This window comes from Alternaria incomplexa (genome assembly GCF_024043165.1).
Source record: "Alternaria incomplexa strain BMP 0042 chromosome Unknown scaffold_4, whole genome shotgun sequence".
NCBI lineage: Eukaryota > Fungi > Ascomycota > Dothideomycetes > Pleosporales > Pleosporaceae > Alternaria > Alternaria incomplexa.
In genome coordinates, this window is record NW_026249853.1 from 1,482,849 (window position 1) to 1,501,194 (window position 18,346).

Below are 18,346 nucleotides of genomic sequence, written 5' to 3' on the forward strand. Positions count from 1 at the left end.
TAAACCCACCAATCTTCCGAGCATCACACCTTTCCAGACGATCGAGTCCTCACCATTGATCTAATTTATATAGTACTATCAGCCTACGATAACGTCTCCCAGCTGGTACATTCTCCCTCGTAACTTGTCGATGCTATCGAGGATGCTATCCAGCATCTTCTCCCCTTTGTTAATCTTCACAGACAGCTTTGCAAGCATGACACCGAGCTCAGGGCCGTAGCACTGCCTCACATCTCCCTCCTTCGCGCTCAACAGAAACCGATCGACCTCTCGATCGAATGCCGGATCATTACGAACAAGGTCTACAAATTCGAAGACCCGGTCTCGAATCTTGGCTGGAAATGCTCCAATACATAGTTTAGTCCTGCACATCGGACACGTTGCATCCATCTCTTTATCGTTGACAGCGAGCGTGTTGATCCAAGCCTGAAGGCACTGCTCGCCTATGTAATGGCCACAGATCGTCTTCACGGCTGGCTCCACATCATCTCGGTCAATCTGATCGGAGAAGCTGCGTCCGCATATCTCACACTCTTCGAAACCAGCTTCTACTGCTTCGTCCATGGCGCGTTCCGTGAAGCCTTGGACGTACTTCATATCCCCCATAGTCATACCGATATCCATAATACTAGCCGAAGTTTCACCCAGAGATTTCCACTCGAGGATAGTCAGATGGCCGATATGCAAGAACAAGGCCGACCATTCCTCAGATGAGGGTAGACATATGAGCTCATATTCACATAGGGCCAACATCCACTTCTTGTCTTGTGGTAGAATCAGACGCTGCTTAGCTGGATCATCCTCCCAAGTCCCCTGGCGTATGTAGCGTGGATAACCTCGGGCAGGGAATGTATCCAGGTTCCTCTCGGCCTTTTTCATCAGCCACAGTATGCGCGCGATCACCAATGTACGTCCGGTGCATTCTATGTCGTGATCCGGACGGGCTGGAAAATATGCAGTAGTATCGTAATCCGGTAGGGCAAATAGCTCTCTCCCTTCCTTGACATATCGGAGTTTGCGCTCGAAGGTGTGAAGTTGTCGTAATGACTTTAGATATTTGTCGATGAGAGCTTTGTTCCACTTCTCTTGTAGGAAAAGGATTGAACGGGGCTCTGTTAGATCCATTAGGATTGTCGTCTTCAATCCATGAATGTGGACGTCGCAAATCGGGATCGCGTTGGTAAATTGATCGAGCATCATGACGACATCTTCATGTGCAGACTTCAGCTGTGGCTGTGTCATTCCCTCGATGTTTGTTCTTTCGAGAAGGCGCTCGACTCCTGTATGTATCTTCTTACACTCATCAAATAGAGTGCTTTTTAGAACCCGCACAGATGCCTCAATTTCGTCTGCTGCTTTGAGGGACATGGCTGATGGTTCGTTCATATGTACGGTTGAGGGTAGTTTTGGTGATCTGTGGGGAAGTCACTTCGAGGCACTGTTATTATACAACAGAGATCCCGCAAGTAATCAGGCAGCAGCAAATGATAGGGACTGAATCACTGTACCGTCTGTGAAAAGACAATGTCAGCGTTTTGCCAATCGTAAGTCCTTCGAGGCATGATTATACATTCACCTTACAGCAGAACACCAATATTTCAGCTGAACTTCACTCTCTTGGTCGCATGCTCCTTCGCAACCAGCACCTCTTCTTTGAGAGTTTCACTGCACTGCCAAGCATTCCAACTACTTTGAAATTCACCAACGAACAAAATGGTGGGCCACGACGAACTAAATGAGACCGAGCTCCGCGTCCCTGATCCCTTCAGTGTTTGCGAAGTCATCCGCATGCAGATCGACGCCTTCCCCGATGAATTCATCTACGGTGGCAAGTTGACTCCCGACAATCTACCTTTAGTCTACGACCGTAGCGTCAAGCTACTCGAAGATATGAAGGCTGCTCTAAGTGAAGCCAGGACCAAGGTCCCGGTGAAGAATAGGCATATGCGGGTAGAACATTGGATTTGGATGCAGCGGTATGAGGAGGCCATGGCGACTATGAAGCAAACACGCAACAAGCTACGGGATCACTACAGTCGGGAGATGCTCTTGATACTTAAACGTGAGTCTTTAAGTGGGAAGTCAGACATTCTAGAGTGCTGTGGACCGGCGATGTATCCCAAGAGACGGAGAGTGCTTTGGCGCCGTTTTCGCAAGACGGCAGTTGATGTTTGCGAGACGGTAATTCATGTATGCCATTGCTTACTGCTAGGTGGCTAGATAGCGTGAATTAGAGTCTTGATAAATCCAAAACTCAAATCGTGACGATTATTGAACATTTATATCGCGTTTAATGCACGCCGCAAACGTGCGCTATAACTGTTTCGGATCATGTTGTCGGTGGGTGCGATTCAATGACGAAGCCTTCACATCATCTATTCAGTGATCATGAATATTGAGGTCTAGCGAAAGCGATTTTCCTCAGCCAGAGGCATAAAGCCTCTTATTTTACCTCTGCGAGTCAATACCCACCGGGCTCGATACGACCGAACTTCCCAAAGCCCACGGAAAAGCCTTGGTACTGCCGAACACCTTGCTCGCTCTCCAGACTACATCTCAGCACGTCAGGAGCCTCAGCACCGGCATTAGTAATGGACCCCAGGATAGTCATGATGATGCGACAAATGCAGCTGGAAATGCAGATGAGAGCGCAGTTGGAAGAGGCGCAAATGCAGGGCATGCCGCTAAGACAACGCCTGCAAATGGCGGAACAGCTGCGCATGAGAGCGATGATGATGATGGGAGCTCAGCGCGAGCAAATGATGGAGGCGCAACAAGAACAGATGATCATGGCCGCATATCGCCAACAGATGATGGCAGAGCAGATGCGCATGGCTGGCGGTGGTGCAGGAGGGCCGATGCCACCGGGCGGCATGCCTTTCCCGAGGGGCCCGATGTTTTTCCCAGGAGGTATGGCCGGGCCGGGACCCGATCCTCGAAATCATCCGCGAACTGAGTCCCCGGACAATACTTCGGATTCCGACGGGCCTCGCGACGCTAGACCCGGTGGAGGGTCGCCAAGACACGCTGGTGTTCGAAATGGACGACCTGGAGTTGTGTATGGAGATTGGGAGGTCGAGGAAGTAGAGGATGAGAAGTAGAGAAGCTTATGGTATTGACCATGCTGTCTGCAAAGCCCTGCGCGATTGAGTCTGCCGTACCGCGCAAGGGCAGGGTTATGTGCCATTACTATAATGACCCAAGGCTTGCAGGTGTCCATGAAATCTTGATAATAGCCAATATACTCTTCATAAAGTTTTACCGTTGCAATTGTGTACGGCCATACCTGCGCATTTGGCCTCCGTGCACATGACAAATGGAAACTTGAACTGGCGACGGAGCTTGAAAATAGTGCACGAGTCTTTGGTCTTCCGCAGTGCTTCAAGTCGAAATCCATGGTTGCGGTCTCATTAAGCTCTGGGGGTGGGCTTTGCCGCGCCGCGAAGGATCAGAGGCTGTGATGATTACTGATACTTAGGTGCCGGTGTGTCGTGGTAAAGTCGAGGGGTCAGAAGAAAAGCACGAGAGCAGTGCCTGCGACCAGGTCGCGATAGCTCATATTTCTACCCACTGTTCTTATTCCCATGTGGAAAGTAAATCGCGAAAGATCATTGTAACTGGTGTCGAACGACAGGTGGTACTGGAGGAGAGGATGGATTGCGCAAGGGGTTTGTAATCGTAAGTGGGGCCGCCGCCTTCTCCGCTTCTCAAAGAAGGAACAACCACCGCAAGCGGGCAGAATTGCCGGTCTGGTACATCATCCTACAAGCTTACATCATTTATGTAGCCGACGCGATTATATAGCATTGAGGGCGATGCCATACATAACATCTCTGATACATTCTGGCATCTAAAATGCATTCTGCGAACGACCACACCAATGGTCACCAGCCACCAATCGGACCTCGGCTATTCTCCGTCAAGCAACCACCATCACTGGACGAGTTCAAGACACTTACAACGGAGTCTGTTCCCTGCCACTACCCACTAGCAAGCAAGATCGAGGCGAATGTGCCGATATACGATCTACCCGACTATGCCTCGCTCTCCCCAGAACAACGCTCGGCATTACAGGATGAGTTTTACCACATCCTGCTTTCCGGACCAGGCGTGTTCGTCACCAAAGGTCTCTGCAAAGACGTCTCTCTTCTTCAAAAAGTAAACAACGTATACGCAAACATCATTGCAGAAGAGAAGAAAGTGGCGGGCAAACGCGGCGACCACTTTGCTGGAGCCGGCGCGAACGATCGCATCTGGAACTCCGTTTCGAAACACTGCGAAAGAGACCCGGAGTCATTCGTGCAGTACTACTCCAACCCATGGTTGCCTCTCATATCTGGAGCATGGCTCGGTCCGCACCACCGCCTCACAGCACAAGTCAACATTGTGAAGCCAGGCGCGAAGGCCCAGATTTCGCACAGAGACTACCACATTGGCTTCCAGGATAACGAGTCTTGTGCGAAGTTTCCGAAGGCGATGCAAGTCGCGTCACAGTTTCTCACGCTACAAGGAGCTATCGCACACTCAGATATGCCAGTGGAGAGCGGGCCGACGCGATTGCTGCCGTTCAGCCAGAAGTTTGAAGAAGGATATATGGCATACCGCTTGCCTGAGTTCCAAAACTACTTCCTTGAGAAGTATGTATCTGTGCCACTAGAGATGGGGGACGGTCTCTTCTTCAATCCAGCGCTGTTCCATGCCGCAGGTCAGAATGACTCTGCCGATGTCATGCGTTCTGCCAATCTGCTTCAGATCTCATCAGCCTTTGGTAAGCCGATGGAAGCTATCGATACGCACGCACTTGTTGAGAAGACCTGGGAGGGATTGTTGGTAATGTACCAACAGCATGGACTAAGCGATGAGCTCAGAGCTCTCGTCAGCGTTGTCGCTGAAGGATACCCTTTCCCGACCAATCTTGATAGAAGGGTACCTGAGACGGCTGGCATGGCACCCGAGAGCGAGCAGGATGTTCTGATAAAGTCGCTCAAGGCCGGCTCTGAGAAGCAAACAGTGTTGGATACGTTGACGAGGATGCGAGAAGAGTCGAAGACTTGATGCTGTATTGTGCGTTCTTGCTGAGTGGTTCACATAGATGCACGACATCACGTTCCAGAAACAATGTCTAAAATGTCAACTCTATCAAACGCTGCACACTATTTCCCTGTGACACCGTACTTTCCATTTCGTAGACCCTGGCGTTGACCAGCGTTAACGATTACAGCAAACACCGGGAAGCTGCTTTAGTTTGTCGACACGTCTCGCTCCTCCAACGCCTGCCGCTATCCCCAAGACGTAGAAATCATGACCTTCCCCATAGCGACCCTCCTTCATCCCTTCGTATCACAAGCCCTGGCCGACGCTGAACAAAAAGCGAAACTCGGTATCCTGGAAACTCTACCAGGACACCGAACTATGGCCTTACGACCCGAAGAGAACACCAGCGGCCCCCTTATAGCCACTCCAAGGTCCCCAAAACCGTCAGATGAAGCCAGATTTCCACTACCCCTAATGTCTTCACCCACCAGCCCACCTCAAGATCCACACACACCCACTCACGTAGCCCTTACACCAGACGCCGAATTCCTCATCATCGAAGCCGAACTCGCAAACTGCCAACTGACACGAGAAGCGCTACAAAGACGCGAATCCGCACTCAAAGAACGCAAAGCAGAAATCGTACGAGAAACAAAGATGAGGCTTGACAAGGAGGTGCGAGACTTGGCAACGCAAGGCCAAGAGGAAGAAGTCGATCAAGGACTGTTCATGAGCGATGTGCAAAGGAGAGTAGAGGTTAATCTGAAGAAGGCAGATGAGATAGATGGAGCTTCACCAGAGAGGTTGGACCAAGCAGAGCCAGTGGAGGAGAAGAAAGCCGTCCCCATAAGTGCACCAGAGCGGAGGAGACTTGCGCGTCTTGCACTGTTGAAGCAAGACCCTAGGCTAGGGCGATGATATTGATATGACTGCTACATTAACTCTCCCGCGCCCATGTGCTCATAATGCTAGTCATATCACCCTGTTATGCTGGTGCTTTCATACACACATCTCTCCTAGTACGTAACTCAGTTAAGGACAAAGTACTCCGCAATCTCTGGGAAAAGCCTGCCCATTCTCTCCGCTGTGATACTGTCCACCTTGAGAATTGGATCGAGTTTGTACGTAAGCCACAGTATCTTCATGTTGAGACAGGTCATTGCGCGGGCTTGTACCGAGACTTCGCCTATTGTCTTTTAGTAAGAATGAGGGTTATAGCGGATGTGCCTCACGTCTGTGATCTGCAGCAGTGTTCTCGATGATCTTGTTTAGATCCATAATCTCGTCTTGCAGCTTTGTTAGTTGTTGACTGTAGTGATAGTCTGCATCGCGTTGTGCTGTGGTGGGTGCGATAGGGTGCTTCGAAGAGGACATCGTGTGCAGATGGGTGTTGTTTGTCGGAAAGACTTGGAAAGAATTCGAATGGTTGCGCTGATGTTGCAGCGGGTTATCGTATTGCATCAAAGACTCATATACCACTTCAGAGTCGTACGCTGACACCGACACGAAGGCGGCAAAGGCTAGACACAATGTGAAGACTGGATGATTGATCACACGAACTCTCTTACTCCGCTGTACTGATCGACATGCTTGTTGGTGATGTTAGGATGTTTGAACGTACTTCAAGTACAGCATCGCTGGCCGAGTAGCGTTCGCTCCGTACTGGAATGCTCGCGTATTGATCAGTGTGCCGTTCAGCTATGCAAACACCTTTACCCTTCCATATTGCCAAGTAAGCATATATCCTCTTGCCATAGTTGTCATCAACAACTACCATCACTCTACCACACTTCTTGCGCGACAAGCCTTGACATATACCCAGCGCCTAAGCATCACTCACTCGGCACCCTACCTCATTCTCAACCTACCACATCAAATCATCACACTCAAGTCACCAAGAATGTCACACAACACCCCCGACAACCTCCTCAAGCTCGCCGCCGATCTGAACAAACTTGGTGGAGAACTCTGCGCCATCGGCGGCAAACTAGCAACGGCCGCCACAACTCTTGAGCAAGAAGCTGCGAATGTTGCTCTTGCCAATGCGCAACGATGGGGCGTCGATGTACAGGTATGCGTTCGCTAGAAACGGGTTATCACAGTCAGAGTACGGTTGATACTGACAGCATGCGTAGGTCGCTGTGAGAGCTGGGCCGCATGGTCAGTGGGTTGGACAAGGAAACGAGCTCGTCGTCAATGGGGTAAAGAAGTAGTGGTAGTGCTTAGTGAGGAATGCGGAGGAAGGGATGGGAGAAGGGAGCCACGGCATGTGTACGTGGAAGGCGTGGGGTTGAACATCAGTCAGGCGCGACGGTACACACCGAGCTGTGTGGTGCGGAAGGAGAAGCGGAGAGCAGTGACAACACTCGTTGTAGATCAGTGTAACATTACTCTCATTCCACGATTGTCTGCCTCCTTTGCAAGCTTCGTGATGTTGCATAGAAGCGAACGCAGATTGTGGATAAGACTTCTCCCCGCATGTCGGATCCTTTACCCCTCTTCACATCTTGGGGTTTAGCGTTGCAGAGTTTTATCAGATCATCAGATAAGATGCGACACCGGACGCCCGAACAGCCACTCACAGCTCAAGACCAGCTCCGAACCATCTCCAGCCTATATCGCTCATGTAAACTTAATGTTGTACGCGTAGACATATTCGACGCAACTGGCTGCTTTGGAACCAGAAATGGCGGTCTGTCTTCGGAGCGCGAATGCCCAGGTTCGGCGGTGGTGTGATTTCGCCCATGCCCGGAAGTTGACGAGCCAAGCTGCGGAGCTGGGCACGGGCGGACGTACATTCGGTATAATCCTGAAAAACTCATTTACGGAGAGCGGAGATCTGAGGGTCGTCACATGCAGGCAGATATATGAATTGAAAGAGTATCATTTGACCCGTAGTTGGGTTCGTTGAAACGTGTAATCATTAGTCTAATTCCGGGCTGCAGTAGCCATGCGATATGATACAAAATGCAAGAAAGTGAAGAGTGTGTAACCGTCCACTCGTCGTTATTCATAGCGACCGTCAAAACCCTCAATTTGTGTTCTCGTTACGGATGAACGACCATGCGAAACAGGATACAGACACTCTCGCATATCAACGCCGCGGATTGCTGGCGGAACCGCTAAGGGTGGGGTATCGGGCAAAGCAAAGACAGGAGGGCGCTATCAGTGGTCGATATTGTAGTGAGAGACTGCGTCCATCATGGCGTGATCCTCGGCCTTGGTCATGGGCGAGAAAGAAGCTCGGCGCCGTTCCTCGGCTTCTTCAATCAGCGGCGCATGTGGGCCGTCGGACGGGCGGGTCCTGAGAGGACGCTGGGCGTGTTGGAGGGTAGTGAGAATGCTGCTGGCGTCCAGCTCCATCGCGCTGTACATGCCGGGTTCCATAGTGAATGTGTCCCTGCGAGTTTCCTGGCGTCCGAAAGCCTGCGGAACAGGCTTTAGTTGGCGCCAGTCCATGGCGTTCGGGTCCGTGGAAACTCGACCATCAAGTAACTTGAAGGCATCGCTGCAACCGACTGTCCTTCCAGTACCCACAGGCGACGAAATGCCGGCGCTAATGTCTATGCTGGTTGATGCCTTGGGTTCCATGATGTCGAGCGAGCTGCTCTTGCTTGAATTACGCCGTGAGCTCGAAGGGGTTTCCTCGCTCCGGAGCTGAGCGACTCGCTGACACCAGGCTCGCTGCTGGGGGTTTGACTGACAGTCGGCACAAGAGCCAGGCCCGGTCATGGCCATGTTGGGCTTCGCTTCTTCAGTTGAAGAACCACTCTTCATGCGCGTGAGTGAGATGCCCTCGTCGGCGCTGTCAACACGAGCAGGGGGATCGCATATGCAGATGTCCTTTTGTCCCTCACAGAAGCCACAGTCTGTAATCTTGTTGTCCTCCGTCGATGGTGCGAATGTAGATGCGCTCTTGAACTTGTTGGTGAAGTCGACTTCGAACTCGACGTGGGGATGCTTCTCTTGGTCGAGCTCTCCTTGGCCGCCGCGAAGTGTTCCAGTCATGGACACGCCGTCCATACGAGCCGAGGCCTCGTCCGGGAATTGCATATCATTGGTGAGGTCGGCGAGACAGGCGCAATGTTCAGGCGTGCAGCGATCGCATCCTGATTGCGTGCTCTCGAACGGTGCGTCGTGGCGTGCGCTACGGATTCGAGCGAAGTCCGGCATGGGAGCATAGTCCTCGAAATTTGGCGTGCAGACGTCTTCGCCTGCTCTCGCTTTCTGGTACATATTCCTCCACATAATCGTTTGGGCGTCACTTGTGCGTAGACGCTCTGTCAGTATCTGGATTTCTTGTGCTTGAACCCGTGCTCGGTCTTCCAGAAGCTGTTTCTCCCGTAGCCATGTGTTGCGGGCATCGTTGAATTCCGTACTGGTCTGGTTGACCTGTTCGAGCAGCATTTGTACATTCTTCTGCTTGCGTTCACGGAAGTTGCGCTGCGAGATGCGATTCTGGGCCTTGCGCTTGGTCTCAGGCTCCGCGGTGGCAGGCTTGCGGCCGGGCTTGGGTCGGGGCGGGATGGAATGTATCATGCTCGTAGGCCCCCCGCCCGACTGGGAGGGGCCATTGGCGTGCGTGTTGACGGACAACGTGGCGGCGACGTGAGGGCCTGGTGGGGACTTTGGTACGAGTTCTGGGTTGGTGTCAGTTGTTGAAGTGGGCAAGGGTCGATCACGCGGTTGGACAAGTCTGGCAGCCAACAGCCGCGGCGAACTGCTGGTACGCGGGACACGCGGAAAAAGCAATCACGTTACTCACGGCGGATGGAGCTGCGGCGGTCTTGTTCAAAATCGGCAGCGGTACAGATGGTGCTTCCCGAGGACTCAGCAGGCGATGGTGCAGGGCTGCAATCGGACCCAGGTGTGGCAGCGTTGTTGGACGAGGCCATGTTGCGCGGCGGAGCGTAGGGTGCGTACGGGATCTGGTTATCAGATGGAGATCCTGAGTTATCAGATCAGCGGGCGTCTTATCCCGAGCAAAGCCGAGTCCGGAGCGGAACGGATCAACTTACCGGCGGCGCTAGGGTGGACATAGTTGAACTTGCTGGGGAACGGGAACCACGCGTGGTACCCGTTTTCTGTAAAAGACTCGCCCTCCATAACGGGCAATGAGCTCGAAGATGTTAGAAATGTTAGCGAACAAAAATGAAAGAGATGGGCAGTCGGTCTTTATAAGGCATCTGTCTCGCTTAGCATTCGCTACTTCCCTATTACCAGTCACCCAGAGTTAGTCGCTACTATCATAAATCAACGGTTCGCACGTGGTTTCCTCCCGAATTAATGCCTCACGAATATGACTGAACTAGGGTAGTCAGTGCAGTCAACCACGGCATGGTCCAGCCCCCACTCCAAGCATTTGAGCATATTTGCCAGGCCTCCCTTTTGCAATCTAGAATTACAGGTAATTGCTTTGGGCTTCGTCACCCTAGGAATAATTAAACACCTGGAGCCTACATCGCCGTTAGGTCAGCGACCTTGCATGTATTCAGCTTGATGTAGTCTCCAGACATGTTCAAGTTCAGTCTGGGCTATCCAAAAGGTATCATTACAACTTACTCACATCATATGACCACATGGCTATGATCTTAGGCAGCAACACAATTAAATGACGAAAAAACTCATTGGAGACATATCCAGGGAGTACGTCACAGCAGCAAATGCAAAAGATAACCCCTTATAAATCCGCAAGCATTCTGGCATGGTGGGCCGCACCGAGAGCACGCAACACGATCGGCAAAGTCATGCTCTGAGAAACTGGTGACGAGTTACTGGCTACAGCTTTCACAGATCCACTTAGCGCTCTACGCCCTAGCGAGAACCATCGGATAACCCTGCAGGCCCGTGGCTTTGGAGAGAAAGATCGAGTCACAGAAAATTCAGGGTGCATTGGCCATATACCCAGGGCTCCAATCAGCGACTTCGTCTTCTAAGTCGGTGATGCCGACCCAACTAATACTTGGAGGAAGGCGCTCTCGCCGTCTTTGCAACTTAGTAGATCCTGAGACGATGGCGGATGCGAATAGGGCTGTGCAGTCCGAGATGCACACATACTTTATCGAAAATGCCGTCACGATCACGGTGTTACGAAGGAGAGATTTGAGCCAGCATGAATTATGAGATGAGGCTATTCTTAGCAGACACGTTCAGACTGATCCTTAGGCCCACGTCCTCCACTCCCAGAGAGATCATCATAGCGGGCCTCCGAAGTGTGTCATACATTGGTACGGTGCGGGCCGACGCGCGCCCCCATATAATCAGCCATAGCTGAATGAGTCTTACCCCTACGTCAATTGCAGAAGCAGAAATTTCTCCGCCGCTGGTTTCCAAAACTGCTGACGTTCCGATATCATACCATGGCTGATGTGGAATGGGCGTGCGGTGCCCATGAGAGGCCCTGTCTGTCACTGCCGCAAGTACCCGTCTGACACTGTGCGCACCTATCCCTAGGTACATGAACGGGAAATTAGCAGAATGTAGGCATTTATCGATTGGCACATTGAGCATCATCTCATCGGTTCGAAATCATCAAGATGATATTCACCATGTCGCAGTGACCAGTCCATACCATCACTGCCTTCAAATGACACCACCCAAGGCACCCACTTCCCCTAGTCTCCAACCCGAATGTTCGACTAGCCATTCTCAAAGCAAACTCTTCTCGTCACGAGACAAACATTAACACAGGCCCGTGGACCCGCTTCTCAGGCACCATAAAATTTAGTCCGAGCTTTCAGAGCCGCACTAGCCACACCCACAGTACTGAAGAAACATCGTCCCACGGAAACATCCCCCTTTCCAGTAGCGTACCCGCCAGATATTTATACTCATCGCGCTCCTGTGGAGGGCATGGGCTAGACTTGATCGTAGTTCGTGGAGGACTGCCTACCCTTGTAGCATTCACCTTGAAAGCTTAGATCCCGCTAGCGCCCGCTGCAGCCCTACGGGACCCTGGTTCCTGAGCGACCCGACCGGGGTATGAAAGTATCGATCGTACATCGTCTCATGAGCCAGAGCATTGTCATTGGCCATTGCGGAGGACGGGTCACATGATGAGGCGAAGAGGTCTCTGTGTGTCTGGGTGGGGCGATGCGCTGGGCTGCCTAGGCAGTATGTGCACGAGTTTCGATCAGTGACCGACGGTGGGCTGCGTAATGGCGCGGAGCTGTTCTCCGCCGGCTGTTCAGGCCGAGAAAGAGAAAGAGAGAGAAAGGAGGAGTTGGAAAGGTGCGGATGGCGATTGCGGCATCTGCGGCCTCTCGCTGTAGGATGGCCGCTGCACACCGGCATAAGAGCGTGTTGCAATATTGAAACCATCAGACACAGCAGAAAGCGAAAAAGAACTTTTCTGACGGGGAGTAAATTCAACATTACATTGCTAAGAAGACGCTTTGATGCAGCTCTCCGTCGTGAACGTTTCAGTGTACCTCATCACGAAGCAGCATCGGCGTGCCTGCCCGCCCAAAACCACGCTCGAAGCACCCGCGGCGCATATGCAAACACCATCAACGCTAGACGCCGTTATGCCAATCCAAATCCAGCGCATCGCTTATGCGCTTGCTCTAAACACTACACTACCACCATGTCTCCATCTGATCGTCTCGCGGGCGTTCATAACGTGAAGTGCGCGAGCGAGTGCTTGTTCCGAGTAACCCTTTCCATCGACCATCTCACGCTTGAGCGTCGACAGGTTGACTTGCCAGCCAATGGGCATACGTCTTCGGAGTTCCTCTTCGACTTTGTTGACTTCGTCCATGAGCTCCTTTGAGCTCTGGCCCTCGCCCTGATTCACCGCGTCCATCGTAGACGCAAGGAAGAGACGAATGGCCTCATCGACGTGCGACTCGTCAGCGATAGGCGACAGCGATAATTTGGCCAGCGACTCGGTGATACGGATAATGGCTTCTAGTTGACGGACAGTAATCGGGATACTGGATCTTTGGTTTGCGTTGATCTCCGAAGCGTGCACTTGCCGCCTGATGCTGACGAAGTGACTGGACAGCTTCTCCGCAGCCTCAGGCGAAAGACGCGGCGCGCACTTTTGCCGACAGTATGTGATGTAGCGCTTCATCTTCTCGATCGGAATCTCGGCTTGTACGGTCTCCTCGACACCTCGACCACCCATTGCGATACCCATGACGTGCTTTGCTATTCGCTCGTCACGGCCGCGATCGTGTTCATCGCGCACAATGAAGATCATGTCGAAACGCGACAGAATGGTGGTCTGGAAGTCGATGTTCTCGCCGGGTGTCTTCATATCGTCGTAACGACCGAAGATGGGGTTGGCGGCCGCTAGTACAGATGTTCGCGAGTTGAGAATTGTGGTAATACCTGCCTTGGCGATGGAGATGGTTTGTTGCTCCATGGCTTCGTGGATGGCCACTCGGTCCTCGTCGCGCATCTTGTCGAACTCGTCAATGCATACCACGCCACCATCGGCCAGGACCATAGCACCACCTTCGAGGTAGAACTCTCGTGTGTTGTGGTCGCGCTGCACAGACGCTGTCAAACCAGCTGCCGAAGATCCTTTTCCTGAGGTATAGATGGCAATGGGTGACACTTTCTCGACGAACTTCAAGAGTTGCGATTTGGCGGTACCGGGGTCACCCAAGAGGAGTACGTTGATGTCTCCACGCAGCTTCATCCCGTCCGGCAGGATCTTCTTTGCGCCACCCATCAGTAAGCAAGCGATAGCCTTCTTGATGTCCTGGTTTCCGTAGATAGAGGGTGCGATGCAGCGTGCGAAGACTTCGTAGATGTCGGGCCTCCTGCTCATCTCCAAGAATTCTTGTTCCTCTTCCTCGGTAAAGACAGCGTTGCCTTTGCTGCCGTGGTCCACCTCAGCGTGTATGCCGACAGCGCGTATGTATGGGTTGCGAATGGCTACTGCGGCGTTGCCTGCACGCCTCGAACCCTTCTGCTGGTAGATAGAGAAGACACCCATCACTGAACACCGTGTACCCGGAACAACGCGATTCGCCAAATAGCGGTCTGCGGAGATCATGATGTGTCGTGGTAGTTCACCGACCGGAACCTGATCAGGCGCTTCCTGCAGCTTGAGCACCTGCTGGTCAATGAACTGGCAGCGCTCGTGCATGACATAGTAAGGGTCCAACGGGCATTGTTCTCCCTGCTCGCCCTCTCCCTTCTTTCTACCACATGTCCTCGGGAGGGAGACACCGGAGAAGCCACCCGATACGGGGAGGATCTCTTCATGCTGGCAGTTCCTGCAGCGTATAGCGAGTGCGGTAGATTTGGACGAAAGTGTAGACGCGCCGATGATTATACCGGGTATACGGACGAGTTGCGAGACGTTGGTCGCAGTCAGGTCGCGAATGGAGAGTTCTGAGGCGTTCGAGTGGAGGAGCAGCTGGTGTTCTGGGAGCTGGATGTTCTTTTGTGAGGGGTAGACGATGCGTTGTGTGCACGTCTTCAATGCCGACTCGAACTGGGAGGCATCAGCATGCGCACGTAATTCCAGAGGGTACAACGTACGAGGGGTATAATCTCTGCCGGGTTCTGTCTGAGATCATGCGCAAGCTCTGGGCTGTAGCTGATCAGATGCGCAACGTCAATGTCGCAGTAGTATTGCTTCAAGAGAACGTTCTCGCGAATTTGATCTCTACAAATAGTTAGACCGCTGCATATGGCACGTGCGACTGCCTGCCATACCTGTAGACGAAGATGTTGTCGAGGGTAAAGTCCATAATAAAGTCGACAAGCGCTTGGTGCACGCGCGAGGGCGCAGCTGCATCCCCGGGCCCATCGCCGGCTTGGCTGCCGAAGAGACTGATTGAGAAGGGAGTCTGTCTGTCCGCCATTATGTGTATCGTGCGTATCGTCAGTCGTAATGGTGGTTGTAGAGGGGCAAACACACGCTGTCGCTAGGGGGACAAGGACCAGACGCGCTTTCCTCGCGATTTCGCGCTAGGCCCGCGCGCTTTCCATTTTACACCTGTCTTTGGCCTAGCGCATCCCTCGAGGATCTCCGGAGCCTACAACCCTTCTTCATCCTTCAACGCGTGCTGGCCGCGACAGCCAGCAGGATACGCCATCACTTGTGACCATAGAATTGTCAGTCGAAGGATGGTTATACGAACCACCTGTATCACGCTCTTGACGCATCTCTACTGCTGCCCGCACTTTCGTCAACCGCAAGGATTTTGTCGCGTCTTTTTCCGCCATCGAAAGTGTACATCGTTCAATCTCTCAAGCATACGATCTAGATAGAGAAGATGATTCGTCTTTGCTATCGCTCCCAGCTAGGCGATTCTACCAGGTACGAGCACGAAGCTCACCACGTGAACTCAAAGTCCATTATCTGGTCCGCCTTCGTATCCAACCTCATCTTACCACCAGGTACTCCCTGAATCGCCCCAGAGCTAGCCGTAGCAACATCTCCAGCTACCGTGTTGTTACCCGACCCAGCATCATACTTGACCACCACACTACCACCAACCCGACTCATCATCTTCATCTTGCTAATCCTGCCATCTGTCCACTCCAAATCGAACACAAAGCCACCTCTAGCCACCAGTCCAGACACACTTCCCGAACTCCATTGCTCAGGCAACACGGGGAGGAGCCAGACCTCCCGTACACCCTCTTCATCCACGATATGCGACTGAAGTAGCGCTTCCGCCACACCACTCACGAAGCCCAGATTGCCGTCGATCTGGAACACGCCTTCATTGACGTCCATCAGGTTATTGTACACACTGGTGTTGAAGAATTGATAAACATTCTCAGCCAGCGCTGTCTGGTTCTGCAACCGCGCGTACCAGTTGATTGTCCATGCGCGCGACCATCCTGTCCCGGCGCCATTGTGAGAGAGGCGGTCTTCGAGAGTAGCACTCGCGGCGTTGAAGAGCTTGGCGTCGTAGCCTGGCGCACCTGGTGGGAAGATCTGCGTGCCTGGATAAAGTGCGTATAAGTGGCTCACGTGGCGATGGCCTGGTTCTGCTTGCTCGTAGTCCTGCATCCACTCCTGGAGAGTGCCAGGGTAGCGCGTTGAGTAGCGGTATGGCGGAAGTTTCGCTTGGGTGTCTCGAACTCGTTGCAAGAATGACGAGTCCACGGTACCGTTATTAAGAGTGTTGACCGCCCGGAGGTAGTTCGTGAAGAGCTCGTTGAGGATCTCGATGTCGCAAGTTGGCGCAATGTCGAAATAGTACGTCTTTCCATCTGCGGCAATGTAACTATTCTCCGGGGACACAGAAGGATTGGTGACGAGATATTCCGTCCCATTGATGCTGTATGTCTGTAGAGTATCGAGGTAAAACATAACAGCGCCGGACACTATATCAAGCCTTGAGGCTAAGAACTCCTTATCGCCTGTGTACCAGTAATGCTCGAGTATATGGGTAACAAGCCAGCCAGACGACAATGTCCAGTAGGTAGCCGGAAGATAGCGATCCACAGGCGCAGTATCGCCCCACAGATCCGTGTTGTGGTGGCTCATCCACCCGGATCCAGACACATTATACATTCTACGGGCGGTATCCATGCCATCTTTGCGCATGAGGTCCAGATGATCAAACAACGGTGTGTGCAAGCTCGACAGACTGGTGACTTCCGCGGGCCAATAGTTCATCTGGAGGTTGATGTTGACGGTATACTTCGAGCCCCATTGCGGCATGAATTCTTTGTTCCAGATACCTTGGAGATTGGACGGTAAGTTGTCAATGCGCGACGATGCGATCAACATGTAGCGACCATAGTTGTATCCTAGAGCGGTCAGCCCTGGGTCGACGGCTCCTTCGCGTGTTGCGTTGATGCGCGCGTCTGTTGGAAGGCTACTAGCGTTTGCGTCGGATCCGGTGAACTCCAGGACGCTGGCATTATACAGTGGTGCATAATCTTCGATGTGGCGCTGTCGAAGCTCTGCATATGTGTATTGACGGGCTCGTTGGATAGTGCTGTCCACAGCTATGCGCGTGTCGTTGGCTCTGTAAGAAGTGGAAGCCGCAAAGTAAGCCGTTGCTTCCGTGGCATTGTCGACGACGATGAATTCGCCAAGCGTCTTCATGTTGCCATCGGTATTGACTGCCAAAGCGGATGTGAAGATAATGGGGTCAACACCGCCAGTCCCTCCAGTCATGTACGCAACTCCATTCGCGTTCCAGTCTTGATCTGACGCCTCGTTTAAGCCGTCCTGTGGTCTGTGTACGCGTATCTGGAATGAGAGTTTCTCAGGTCCGGTGGCTTGTAAATGTTGTACAAGTACGTCGTCTGGGGTTGACACGAATATCTCGCGCTCGTATAGTGTATCATTCACACTGAACTTGACGCCTGAAGTTGCGGTGACCAGATCAAGCCAACGCTCGTAAGTCGTATTGTCGTAGTCGCTAGTACCATCAAAGTAGACTTCCATTTCTCCCAGCGGTTGGTAGTTCCTAACGCTTTGGGGCGTGCCCATCATACCCAGGTTCGCCAGCTTTTCCGCTTCGCCTGCTTGATCTTGTGCGAGCAACTCTCTTACATCCGAAAGTGTCTGGGACGCGTTTTGGTTCACACGATCTCGAGGGCCACCAGACCAGATGGTCTCTTCGTTGAGCTGTATGCGCTCTTGTACGGGTATTCCGAATACCATGGCACCGAGGCGCCCATTTCCTATTGGGAGTGCGTCTGTCCAGGCATCAGAAGCGGCGGGCGCTGTGTACCAAAGGCGTGCATCGCTTGCTGCTACCAAGGGAGCGAGCCCTGAGGCGACTGTCAAGGTCGCTAGAGTTAGCATCTGGACTAATTGCTGCTTCTGTAAGTCCTGAGCTCCTGATGGTGGACTGTGAGGCATGAGGACACCAGGAAAACACTACGACTATGTACCTGGGATCGTCGCTTCAGCCCTGCGTCGATGTAGATTCTCATTGATGGACGATAATATGCCTGTCTACTGCAAATCCCATTCTGGGTATGGCGCGCGATCCCCGCATTCCACGCCCAGTTCACACTTTTTGCTTTGCAGATCTTGTACCCATTGCCTGATGTCTTGCATGGTCTCGCATGTCGAGTAGCTTCCCTACACTTCCTGGCCCGGAGAAGATCCGGAGAACACCCTGTCGCATTTAGCCTCGGAACATAAAAAATGCATCATGATGTAGTTTCGATGCACCAAAGACATGTAGCAATACGAGGTGTACATTACCCCGCACGTGCGGCCGATGTCCAGGTATGGAGCACGCTTCTCAGTTGCTTGGGAAGCGCGAGTTGGTCGCAAGTGACGTAACGCGTATCTGAAGCTACATCAAGCGCCTAGAATTGTGTCGCATTTCTTAGCCTACACGTCCTTAAGACTCAACATGTAAGTACC

At 52.4% G+C, this 18,346-nt stretch overlaps 9 protein-coding genes across 9 annotated transcripts; 4 read left to right on the forward strand and 5 right to left on the reverse strand.

Moving 5' to 3' along the window:
* Positions 1-78: 78 nt before the first annotated feature.
* Positions 79-1,304, reverse strand: J4E90_003711 (uncharacterized protein; the record flags this gene model as incomplete). Its single annotated transcript, XM_051433278.1, has 2 exons — positions 79-1,227; positions 1,299-1,304. The coding sequence occupies 2 exons, from the start codon at positions 1,302-1,304 to the stop codon at positions 79-81; spliced, it is 1,155 nt and encodes a 384-aa protein (XP_051293176.1).
* Positions 1,305-1,713: 409 nt separating this feature from the next.
* J4E90_003712 (uncharacterized protein) lies at positions 1,714-2,220 on the forward strand (the record flags this gene model as incomplete). Its single annotated transcript, XM_051433279.1, has 2 exons — positions 1,714-2,062; positions 2,213-2,220. The coding sequence occupies 2 exons, from the start codon at positions 1,714-1,716 to the stop codon at positions 2,218-2,220; spliced, it is 357 nt and encodes a 118-aa protein (XP_051293177.1).
* A 1,635-nt stretch (positions 2,221-3,855) lies between these two features.
* On the forward strand, positions 3,856-5,055 carry J4E90_003713 (uncharacterized protein; the record flags this gene model as incomplete). The annotated part of the gene is made up of 1 exon (XM_051433280.1): positions 3,856-5,055. One exon carries the CDS (start codon positions 3,856-3,858, stop codon positions 5,053-5,055), a length of 1,200 nt encoding a protein of 399 aa, XP_051293178.1.
* A 246-nt stretch (positions 5,056-5,301) lies between these two features.
* J4E90_003714 (uncharacterized protein) lies at positions 5,302-5,952 on the forward strand (the record flags this gene model as incomplete). Its single annotated transcript, XM_051433281.1, has 1 exon — positions 5,302-5,952. The coding sequence occupies one exon, from the start codon at positions 5,302-5,304 to the stop codon at positions 5,950-5,952; it is 651 nt and encodes a 216-aa protein (XP_051293179.1).
* Positions 5,953-6,062: 110 nt separating this feature from the next.
* On the reverse strand, positions 6,063-6,408 carry J4E90_003715 (uncharacterized protein; the record flags this gene model as incomplete). Its single annotated transcript, XM_051433282.1, has 2 exons — positions 6,063-6,220; positions 6,267-6,408. 2 exons carry the CDS (start codon positions 6,406-6,408, stop codon positions 6,063-6,065), a joined length of 300 nt encoding a protein of 99 aa, XP_051293180.1.
* A 526-nt stretch (positions 6,409-6,934) lies between these two features.
* On the forward strand, positions 6,935-7,247 carry J4E90_003716 (uncharacterized protein; the record flags this gene model as incomplete). The annotated part of the gene is made up of 2 exons (XM_051433283.1): positions 6,935-7,105; positions 7,170-7,247. The coding sequence occupies 2 exons, from the start codon at positions 6,935-6,937 to the stop codon at positions 7,245-7,247; spliced, it is 249 nt and encodes an 82-aa protein (XP_051293181.1).
* Positions 7,248-8,199: 952 nt separating this feature from the next.
* Positions 8,200-10,140, reverse strand: J4E90_003717 (uncharacterized protein; the record flags this gene model as incomplete). The annotated part of the gene is made up of 3 exons (XM_051433284.1): positions 8,200-9,674; positions 9,800-9,982; positions 10,053-10,140. 3 exons carry the CDS (start codon positions 10,138-10,140, stop codon positions 8,200-8,202), a joined length of 1,746 nt encoding a protein of 581 aa, XP_051293182.1.
* A 2,446-nt stretch (positions 10,141-12,586) lies between these two features.
* On the reverse strand, positions 12,587-14,858 carry MCM5 (minichromosome maintenance protein 5; the record flags this gene model as incomplete). The annotated part of the gene is made up of 3 exons (XM_051433285.1): positions 12,587-14,485; positions 14,533-14,659; positions 14,710-14,858. 3 exons carry the CDS (start codon positions 14,856-14,858, stop codon positions 12,587-12,589), a joined length of 2,175 nt encoding a protein of 724 aa, XP_051293183.1.
* Positions 14,859-15,331: 473 nt separating this feature from the next.
* J4E90_003719 (uncharacterized protein) lies at positions 15,332-17,773 on the reverse strand (the record flags this gene model as incomplete). Its single annotated transcript, XM_051433286.1, has 1 exon — positions 15,332-17,773. One exon carries the CDS (start codon positions 17,771-17,773, stop codon positions 15,332-15,334), a length of 2,442 nt encoding a protein of 813 aa, XP_051293184.1.
* Between the last annotated feature and the right edge of the window lie 573 nt (positions 17,774-18,346).